Source organism: Oncorhynchus keta, chromosome 10 (genome assembly GCF_023373465.1).
Source record: "Oncorhynchus keta strain PuntledgeMale-10-30-2019 chromosome 10, Oket_V2, whole genome shotgun sequence".
Taxonomy (NCBI): Eukaryota; Metazoa; Chordata; class Actinopteri; order Salmoniformes; family Salmonidae; genus Oncorhynchus; species Oncorhynchus keta.
This window is the reverse complement of record NC_068430.1, coordinates 66,566,295-66,577,607: the sequence shown is the minus strand read 5'-3', so window position 1 is coordinate 66,577,607 and position 11,313 is coordinate 66,566,295. Positions and strand designations below refer to the sequence as shown.

General features: G+C 41.7%; 1 protein-coding gene and 1 pseudogene across 5 annotated transcripts in view; one reads left to right on the top strand and one right to left on the bottom strand.

Moving 5' to 3' along the window:
* The window catches only part of LOC118389261 (keratin, type I cytoskeletal 42-like), a 68,035-nt gene that overhangs the window by 7,030 nt on the left and 49,692 nt on the right, over positions 1–11,313 (top strand). Inside the window, exon 1 of one of the 5 annotated variants that reach the window (XM_052527717.1) lies at positions 9,470–9,512. The exons of the other annotated variants lie outside the window; for them this stretch is intronic. Within the exon in view, the coding sequence (XP_052383677.1) occupies positions 9,510–9,512 (3 nt within the window). The 5' untranslated portion in view covers positions 9,470–9,509. Of the gene's footprint in view, positions 1–9,469; positions 9,513–11,313 lie in introns of those variants that run through there. 5 annotated transcript variants of the gene reach the window in all.
* On the bottom strand, positions 7,037–9,416 carry LOC127932304 (uncharacterized; annotated as a pseudogene).

Genomic DNA, 11,313 nt, shown 5'->3' with positions numbered 1-11,313 from the left:
AATGCTTGTTTAGCTATGGTTCAAAAGCATATTTTGAAAATCTGAGATGACAGTGTTGTTAACAAAAGGCTAAGCTTGAGAGCTAATATATTTATTTCATTTCATTTGCGATTTTCATGAATAGTTAACGTTGCGTTATGCTAATGAGCTTGCGGAGAGAATTACACTCCTGGGTACAGGTTTTTTTCGTAGCCAAACGTGAACATCTGAAGTTCTTCAAAGGTAAATTATTTTATTTGAATGCTTTTCTTGTATTTGTGAAAATGTTGCATGCTGAATGCCAGGTTTAATGCTATGCTAGGCTATCAATACTGTTACACAAATGCTTGTTTAGCTATGGTTCAAAAGCATATTTTGAAAATCTGAGATGACAGTGTTGTTAACCAACATAGAAGTGTGTTCATCAACAGACATTTTAATGTAACATTAGTGGTTTAGTGGCATGGCATCTTATAATGGTGATGAACCCAAATTCACTGCTGGGAGGGGGAGGTTTTCTCATACACTGATCAAACCCCTGTAAAGTGTGTAGGTGCAGGAGATTCCCCCATGTTTTCTCCACAAAAATTGGATGAAAGCCCTTCATCTGGTGTTAATCCAAATGCCCCTGTAGATGGTCTAGCTGAGCTGGTCACTCAGCGAGCCCAGGAAATAGGGAGCTCCATTAGGGAAGAACTACAGAGTGGCAGGTCCAGTACTTATGAGCCACCAGTAAGTACAGAAAAGATAAGTGATCATCATTCAGAGTCGGTAGGATATGTAGATCTCAGTAAAATTAAGTTCATCATGCAATCAGACATAAAGGAACCTCCTACATATAGAGGAGATGTTACAGACAAATGCTCCATTTATGAATGGGAGGAGTTGATGAGAATATACAGTGCCATGCGAAAGTATTCGGCTCCCTTGAACTTTGCGACCTTTTGCCACATTTCAGGCTTCAAACATAAAGATATAAAACCGTATTTTTTGTGAAGAATCAACAACAAGTGGGACACAATCATGAAGTGGAACGACATTTATTGGATATTTCAAACTTTTTAACAAATCAAAAACGGAAAAATTGGGCGTGCTAAATTATTCAGCCCCCTTAAGTTAATACTTTGGACGACCATTCAGGATTAGCACAGTTGAAGATACCATCGCTAGACATGACCAGGTCTTGACCCAACTGCAAAGGACAATGCCTACCTCAAAAACAAGGTAGATCAGATGGAGAACCAGCGTAGACGTAGTAATATCCGTGTGGTGGGATTAAAAGAGGACAGCGAGGGCCGTGACCCGGTCCGTTTCTTCACTCAATGGATCCCGGAGGTCCTAGGCATAATCAACTTCACCAAGCCGCTGGAAATCGAACGCGCCCACAGAACATCAGCGCCGAAACCCCGGCCAGATGAGCCCCCACGAGCCATCCTGATCAGGTTCCTCCGTTTCCAAGACAGAGAGAAGATACTGCAACTCGCAAGAGCCAAAGGGGACATCACCATCGATGGAAAGAGGGTCAGCCTTTTCCCAGATATGAGCGCGGATCTCGCCAGACGCCGCAAAGCAGTTCAGACCTGCCGCCAAAGCACTGAAGGAGAAGAACATCACCGGCTACCTCATCCACCCTGCGCGGATGAAAGTTCAGTACAAAGGCCAAAGCCATCTCTTCAACACACCTCTGGTATTATCAATGCCCATTCCTACCAAGGTAAATGGAGTATATAAATGGAGACTAAATTCTACACTCCTAAAGCAACCTGAATTTTGTGCATTCATCAAAGAGCAGATCAATATTTTTACTTTGACAAACAAACCCTCTGCTCCTGACAGCTTCATTCTTTGGGACACATTGAAGGCCTATCTGAGGGGACAGATTATTTCCTATACTAAAGGGCTGAAGAAAAACACGGTGCGGAACTGAGTGCCCTTGAATCTGAAATCTCTGAGCTAGAGAAAACCTACCAAAAAGGCCTGACTAAAGATCTATACAGGCTTTTGGTAAATAAAAAACTTAAATATAATATTCTGAACACATATCAAGCTGAGAGGGCCATCACTAAATCAAAACAGCGTTATTATGAGCTTGGAGAGAAAGCTCACAAAGTATTGGCATGGCAACTGAAAGCAGAGGAAAGTAAGAGGACAATTAATGCCATAGAAACTCTTACTAAAGAGATATCTTTCGACCCTACTGAAATTAATAATACTTTTAAGAAATACTATGAAGACCTCTACACTTCCCAATCAAGCGATGATCTATCAGAGATAGACTCCTTTCTCTCCTCTCTCAACCTCCCATGCCTGTCAGGGGAAGACAGCGAGCGCCTGAGTGAACACTTCTCAGTTCCTGAATTGTTGGAGGCCATTAAATCCTTACCTTCTAATAAATCTCCTCCAGAGTTCTATAAAGAATTTAGGGAGCTGTTGGTCCCCTACCTTATGGAGGTACTTAAAAAGCCAGAGAAGACAACTGCTTTCCAGAGTCCTTCTCTCAAACAGTGATTACTGTAATCCACAAGAAAGGGAAAACCCGCTAAAGTGCACCTCCTATAGACCAATCTCTCCTTAACACAGATTGTAAACTGGTCACCAAGATGCTATCTAAGAGACTGGAGTCATGTCTTCCCCTGTTGGTCAACCCAGATCAGACTGGCTTCATAATTAATAAATTGTCCTCCAATAATCTCAGAAGGTTCTTTGATATAATTCACCTTGCTAACAAAAACAAAATACCTAGTGTCGCAGTCTCCTCTCGACGCTGAAAAGGCCTTTGATAGGGTTGAATGGTCATACCTCTTTCGCGTCTTGGAAAAGTTCGGTTTAGGTACCGTGTTTGTAAATTTGATAAAATCACTCTACAAATCTCCTAAAGCTAGGATTGCTACCAATGGGATTACTTCCTCCTCTTTCCCTCTTTATAGGGGAACAGACAAGGTTGCCCAATTAGCCCCCACCTCTTTGCCCTCGCCATCGAACCGTTGGCTGAGGCTATTAGAACGTGCCCTGACATACATGGCTTTGAGGTGGGCCCCCATACCCATAAATTATCACTCTTTGCGGACGACCTTATCTTATTTCTAACAAACCCAGAACACTCCCTCTCTCACTTGCAGATCCTACTACAGTGTTATAGTTCTTTCTCTGAATATAAGGTCAATTTTGATAAAAGCAAAATCTTACCGTTGTCTGTCTTTGACCATCATACCATCAAGCACAAGTTTCCTTTCAGATGGTCGCCTATGGGCTTCACATATTTGGGCATAATGGCGGATGGTAATCTGAACAACCTCTATAAACTCAATCTGGCCAGTTTGTTGCAAAAGGTGGAGGTTTATCTGGCATGGCAAAACCCCTAGGGTTGGCCTGGATAAACTGACCCTTGATTAAGTTCAAGGGGGCTTAAACCTCCCCAATTTTAGAATGTACTACTGGGCTGCACAGTCTAGGTTCCTGGCTCAGAGGTTTGACAATGGTCCCTCTCCTCATGGTTGAACATTGAAAAGCTTGAGGTAAATGATGACACTGGGGCAGATTTGTTTAACAAATGGGACAGAAAATCTATAAAACCATCACAGACAACCCTTTAATCATACATTCTGTCCTGGCATGGTGCAAACTGCATGAGCTGTTCGGACGAGGGGGATTCCTTTCCCCTAAAACCCCTTTATGGAACAATAGATTGATCCCTATGTTTTTCCAGAATAGTAACTTTAGACCATGGTCTGATAAGGGGATCACTCTTCTGGAACATTGTTTACGAGGAGGGAGTTCTTATGTCTTTTGATCAGCTGAAACAGAAATACCACTTGCCTAACAGGGACTTCTTTAGCTACCTACAACTACGAAACTTTATTAGGGTGACTCTCAAGGGACAATGGAACCTACCTAAGATGTCACCTATTGAACAACTCTGCCACGCAGACCAACCACTGTCCAAGCCCATTTCCCGTGTTTACAATGCTCTTATGTCAGGACTAACACTGCCTGGGCTAGATAAACCCCGACTTAGATGGGAGAAAGATCTGGGTATTGATCTTGATGAGGATCTATGGAGTGACCTATGCAGGGATGGTGTTACATCCACATTGAACTCCAGATACAGACTGATCCAGTTTAATTTCCTCCATCAGCTCTATATCACCCCATCTAGACTGCGCAAGTTCAACCCAGATATCTCCTCCCTATGTTTTAGATGTGGCTCAGATGAAGGAACATTCCTCCATTCCACTTGGCAGTGTTCAAAACTACACGGTTTCTGGCAGGGGGTATGCGATACCATATCCTCAATTCACGGGGTTGCATTTCCTTTAGACCCGGAGGTCTGTCTACTGGGTAACTTTACTAACACCAATCTTAGGCAAAGCCATACTATAAAGCTAACAGAAATATTGCTAGCGATTGCCAAGAAATGTAAATTGCCTTGATTCCTCCCTGCCAGTTGCAATGTGGCTATCGGAAGTTAATAGTTGTATCCCTTTGGAGAAAATCACTTACTGCTTGAGGAATAAGTTAAAGACATTTTACAGAATTTGGCAACCTTTTACTGACAATATGGAGAATCTCCCCCCACATCTCATTGATTGAATCTATATATAATCCTCACATAAATGTTTCACACGTAATGTATAATATGTAGCCTACGGCAGGTGATCCAATGTCTCGTTATTTTTAAATTTTTGTATTATTGTATGTTTGTTTATATAATTATAATTATAATTTATTTTTGTTACGCTCGTCTGTTACTGTCACTTTGTCCTATCGCTGTCTAAAATCTTTTCACTTTTGTTTTGAATGTTCTTAATTGGAAAATGCTAAAATAAAATATAATTTTTTAAAATTTTTTTTTTACATCTTTGGCCAGTGCATACGTGAAAATGATTTATTTGAATAAAGTGTAAACAGATTATTACAGTTACATAAGTGGCAACAGGAAACTATGACAACATTGCCATTACTGTTGAAAGTTTCCCTTTTCTCTATTTTTACACCACATAGTTTTTTTTGCATCGATAACGACAAAAAGCAAAGTCTCAAATTTTAAGCAACATTTGGTAAAAAATAATTTATACAATCCATTGCATACTCCCAGGGCCACAAGCCATGTATGTTCTCTGTACTCTATGACAGGTTTAAAGTTCATGTTCTGTAGACCTATCACACTGACGCTACATGATACATTTGGCTGTTATTAAAATATACATCTCAATGCATTTCAGCACACTGATATCATAATTGAGGCTCTATTGCTGTCCTCTTAAAAGCTGGGAAAAAAACACCTTTGCAGAGTGGATGAAGCCAACACATACTGTACCCTACATTATATGAGCATAACACTCATAGGAGTTTCACTTTCTCAATCGTTCTCAGAGCGGAAAGGATTATGATTGGTTGCATCAGGCAACCAATGAAAAAGAAGAGGCGGGAATACCGAACGGAGAGCAGGCAGGTAGACATGTCACTTGATAGGCAAAATAAACACGTTTGGGAAAAAGTGAGGGAGGAATAGGAAGTACAAAATTCTGCAGGAGCGAGCAGCATATAAGCAAAGTTGAATATAGTTCTTCATTTTGTGCATTAATGTCCTGTTTCCAGTTAGTCTAATTAACTGATTAAATACTGTGATGCAAGCTAAAATTAGTTAGGTAAAATGTGTTTTCTACGTTGTTAGCAAGCCAACAGTTTAGCCTTAGTTACCAAGCTGCTAGCTAGCTCAACAGTTTTAGCCTTCCAGTGCCCTCAGAAAGTATTCGTACCTTTGACTTATTCCACATTTTGTGTTACAGCCTGAATATGTTTAAATATATTTTTAAATCACCCATCTACACATACCCCATAATGACAAAGTAAAACATGTTTATAGAAATGTTTGCAAATTGATTGAAAATGAAATATCTCATTGTACAAGCACCTTTGGCAGAGATTACAGCAGTGAGTCTATAAGAGCTTTCCACATCTCGATTGTGCAATATTTGCCCATTATTCTTTACAGAATTCTTCAAGCTCTGTCAAATTGGTTATTGATCAACAGTAGTGTATATTTGGCCTTGTGTTGTAGGTTATTGTCCTGCTGAATTTGTCTCCAAGTGCCTGTTGGAAAGCAGACTGAACCAGGTTTTCCTGTAGGATTTTGCCTGTGCTTAGCTCTATTCCATTTATTTTGATCCTAAAATAGTCACCAGTCCTTGCCGATGACACGCATACCCATAACATGATGCAGCCACCACCATGCTTGGAAAATATGAAGAGTGGTACTCAGTCATGTGTTGTTTTGATTTGCCTCAAACATACTGTAATGCTTTGTATTCAGGACAAAGTTACTTCTTTGACCTAATTTTGTACAGTTTTACTTTAGTACCTTATTGCAAACAGGATGCATGTTTTGGAATATTATTTTCTGTACAGACTTCCTTCTCTTCACTCTGTAATTTTGGTTAGTATTGTGGAGTAACTATGTACAATGCTGTTGATCCAGCCTCAGTTTCCTCCTATCACAGCCATTAAGCATGGCCATCAGCCACCTACAATCTCTAAACTTGGCTTGTCAATTTGATAGCCAACAATAAGCAGGTTCACTTATGACAATCTTTCAAATAGCGTTACCATTGCATGAACACCTGCTGTGACTATCATTAGCAAACTAATTATGCCAAAAGTAGTGTTACAGTTCAAGAGTAATCAGGACACTGGGAAGTCACAAAACACTGAGCACTCTCATTGAGATCATCTTACAACCAGATGGTCACATCTTGGCTATTTTGTGTAGATACCGGCGCCACACTACTGGATTTAGGGTACATCTCATCAGGATCATAGCATTTTGACAACCATTAGAAACAAACACCATTGTAAAGTATTCATTTTATTGAAACGTGCTCAAGTCAAAGGACTTCATATCCATACTGGGGATAGTGGAAAGTGATGCACCCTTCAGGCCACCTCCAATTAGATGGCTGTAGAGACAGAAAAGACAGCCATCCCTGTAACAGGTTGAAGAAGTGTTAGTAACATGCATCTCATTGCCGTTGGGGGATGTTACAGTAAAATAACCAGCACACACACCCTGACAAGCAAAGTGTTCCAGACCATTACACCAACCAGTCAACTGAATACAGAACACAATGACAGATGACTAGGTTACAGGTTCAAGTTCATTTGGCATCAAAGCTCATACAATTAAAAGCCAAGTGTAAACTATAGTCTTCAATGCCAAAATCACCAACCTTGTTCTACAGTAGGATATTTTACAAATTCACTGGGGATCCGGGTTTCAGAGTTTTCCACTATTGTGAGCGGTCCAAGAACAGAGTTTTGAACCAGGCCCTGGGGTTCTGAGAAAAAAAAATATATAAATTACTTCAAGCTGCAGTCCCATCAGAACTCAAGAGTGATCAGCTCAAATGAATATGGAACTACAGTTTAGTCAGGCTTGAAATGAAGTGCCTTAAAATACCTGAATCCACAGCCCTCTTCAACCGAGGCTTGCAACTCGAGTCACAGCACTTGCAGAGGTCACTTTGAGACGGGTCGTCCAGCAGCTCCCATCTATGAATAAAAAAAGTAGGCTGTTGCATTGGCACTAACGTCATTATGGTCGTTATGTGACCAATACTTACTCTCCAGTCTCTTTAATGTAGTGGCAGGCCTTCTTTTCTATATCAAAAACCTCAGGGTCCCATGCAACAAGCTTACAATGAATATACACCTGGGGTGAAATAAGAGAACAGTCAAGAGCTACAGTATGAAAACTACTCAGTCATACCGAGAACTTGTGGTCCACTCACTTCCTCGCCTAAGGCAAACTTGAAGGACTGCAGGTAAAGCAGAATAGCAGACGAGTGGTACCTAGGCAGGAACCTGGAGTTCCCAGTCTTCCCATCTGCAAGGCAACTGAAAATGCATTGTGCAATGAGCAGACAAACAGAACTTCCATCCAGCAAATAAGCTAACTTTAAAATGTATTCAATACTTTTCAACATTTGAGTAGGCTGTTTAGCGCTAGGCAGTCAAAAACCAAAACGTGCACCCTACATGGCCATAGCCAGGTCTGGTACATACCCCTTGTTGGTGATGATGGGGTACACCAGGCTCGCAGACTGCAGTTCTGGTGTTGTGGCCGCCACACACTCCTCCAAGAGCAGCAGCAAGGGCTGATGGTCCTTCTGATCCACTGCTGCCCAGATGGGGATGAAAGAGCCCAGGGGAAACAGGCTGCTCTTAGCCAGACCAGTAAGGTCTTCTACATGCAACAGAGAGGGGAAGGGGCGCAATGCTCATACGTACTGTACAGCCACAGGTTTCAACTAGCTTTGGGCAGTGTCCTCTGCTAGGAATTTCTTTACCAGGTAAGTTGACTGAACATATTCTTACAATAATTGATGTTGTATGAGTCACTCACCATTGAGGAGTGCCATGTGGAAAACCAATCCTCCATGACCCTCAGCACTACCATAGGCAGGGATAAGGAATGGGGGAATCCATCCCTCAGGTCTACATACAAGGGGGAATGTTTAGTTTAATAATGAAGGTGGCAAAGGCTTAGGAAGATTTGATTCCAACACCATAGCTAGAGTACACTACACCCAAGAGAGCCCTACAACTCAACTCAGTTCCACTGCATTTAAAAAATAAATCATTCCCCTCTAATTAGGGACTGATTTAGACCTGGGACACCAGGTGTGTGCAATTAATGATAAAGTAGAACCGAAATACCTCTTAGGGTAAGAGTTGAGTACCCCTGGCATAGATGGTTACCTTATGTAAACACACTTAATATGGTGACTAATAGCAGCAGGTTTGGGCTTTCGGTTAGGTCTGTAAGTCAGGCTGGTTGAATAGATGTGTTTTTGCCAGTCACCTGGGGAATAGAAGGAGAAGCATTAGTTGTCGCAGGATCCAAAATGGCATACATTGGGTCAAGAATTAGACATTACCCGTTTCTTGATGGCACAGCCATTGAGGTTGTAGTGGAATGTCGCCATCCCTTCTCCCGTGGGAAGAACAGAAAATGTGGACGGAACACAGTGTCCAAGGAAAAGACGGGCAGCATGTTCAACCAACTCTGGACTGACCTTCCATGTCACTTTAATGGAGTGTTTCTCACAATCCACATTAAAATCTAAAAATATAAATTTGATAATGTCATCATTCACATCTCAAGAGCCAACACCACAACTTGGCTAGTCTGTTAGGCGGTCAGCATGAGATAAGTAGCCTATTCAAGTTAACATGGTATCAGCGCTACATATTATGCGTTCATTATTAGACGTACCTTCATTGGCAGCGCTTGCTGCTACGACAGCCAAAACAATTGCACATTGCCAAAGGAGTGACATGACTGAATGATCTAGGAGTGCCTACAAACTAGAAATATTTATGGACCAATTGATCCTAATCATCTTAATTCTGAACACCCGTGAGAGGTCAAGGAGCGATAATTATAGACCTAAAAACCTACCAACATCATCACTTTTGGTATTTCCTGGTCTGAAAACATCCTTGAATTTTTATGGGTTTTAAAAGTAAAAATGGTAATAGTCACATCTTTTCCCCATAAAGTAGTCTGTAAAGCGTCTCACAAAACACGATGGACGGACAGAATAGTGATTTACACAGGAAATAAAGTTGAATCAAAAAGATTGAACAATCTGGTTTGCTCAACTTGACAGTACCACACTAAGTGTGGATTAGGTCTTTTTTACATCGATTTAAAGCGTATTTTATGCGACAGTCAAAATGCTGATCAAGGATAAGGTAAGACCAGCCATTTAATTGGTGGCCAAGCCCGCTAGTTTACATACTGAATGGTCATCTCATCACCGATCTAGCTATCTGCCGTAGCTAAATATATGAATAGATCTGAAAAGCGCTATATAGTGGGCATCGCAGCAGGCCATTGGCATACCCGTATAGAATGCAGAGTTCGCTAACGTTAACTATACTGAACCAAAATGTAAACGCCGCAAGTAACAATGAAATATTTTTCTGAGTTACATTTCATATAAGGAAATCAGTCAATTGAATTAAATTCATTAGGCCCCAATCTGTGGATTTCACAGGACTGGGCAGGGGCGCAGCCATGGGTGGGACTGGGAGAGCAGGGGTGCAGCAATGGATGGGACTGGGAGGGCAAGTGCGCAGCCACAGGGGAGCCAGGCCAAGCCAATCAGAATGAGTTCTTCCCCACAAAAGGGCTTTATTACAGTCAGAAATACTCCTCAGTTTCATCAGCTGTCAGGGTTGCTGGTTTCTGAGGATCCCTCAGGTGAAGAAGCCAGATGTGGACGTCCTGGGCTGGAGTGGTTACACGTGGTCTGCGGTTGTGAGGCCGGTTGGACGTACTGCCAAATTCTCTAAAACGACATTGGAGGCGAGGCGGCTTATGTCGAGAAATTAACAGTCAATTCTCTGGCAAAAGCTTTGGTGGACTTTCCTACAGTCAACATGGCAATTGCATTTTGTATGCTATTGTATGTGTGAACGATGGCTTGCTCCTCGAATGATCCCAATCCCTCCTATTGTGCATCTGTTGTAGAAAGAGGCGACGATTCTCAGAACATATGTGCTCTACAAATGTTTTATTTCCTTTTGGATGCAGATGCAAGATGCAGAGAGTGAGTTCTGCTTAATTAACCTCTTCAGTCTACCCTTCTGCTTAATTAAAACTACCTGGTCTCCAAAGTCCACGTCTATAGTCTCAATCAACCACACACAACGCAGAGTTACAGCGGTGCAGTATAGCACCGGTTACATCGGTGCCTTCTAGACCCGGATTCATCGTTGATCGACGTCAGCTCAATCACCGCGGCGCTGCTGCTCTAGAGACTAATTATATCATTGAGGTACTCTTGCCGCCTTGTGGCAAAAATCGGAACTACAGTCTTTTTTCCTGTTTATTTTGTTTCTGACAACGATGCATTGAGAGCGCTGTTTATAGTTAACTTCTTTGAGATAGGGGGCGCTCTTTTAATTTTTGGATAAAAAACGTTCCCATTTTAAACAAGATATTTTGTCACGAAAAGATGCTCGACTATGCATGTAATTGACAGCTTTGGAAAGAAAAAACTCTGACGTTTCCAAAACTGCCAAGATATTATCTGTGAGTGCCCCAGAACTAATGCTACAGGCGAAACCAAGATGACATTTCATACAGGAAATGCCCCAGATTCTGAAGGCGCTGTGTTCCAATGTCTCTTTATGAATGCGCCAGGAATGAGCCTGCCCTTTCTGTCGTTTCCCCAAGGTGTCTGCAGCATTGTGACGTATTTGTAGGCATATCATTGGAAGATTGACCATAAGAGACTACATTTACCAGGTGTCCGCCCGGTGTCC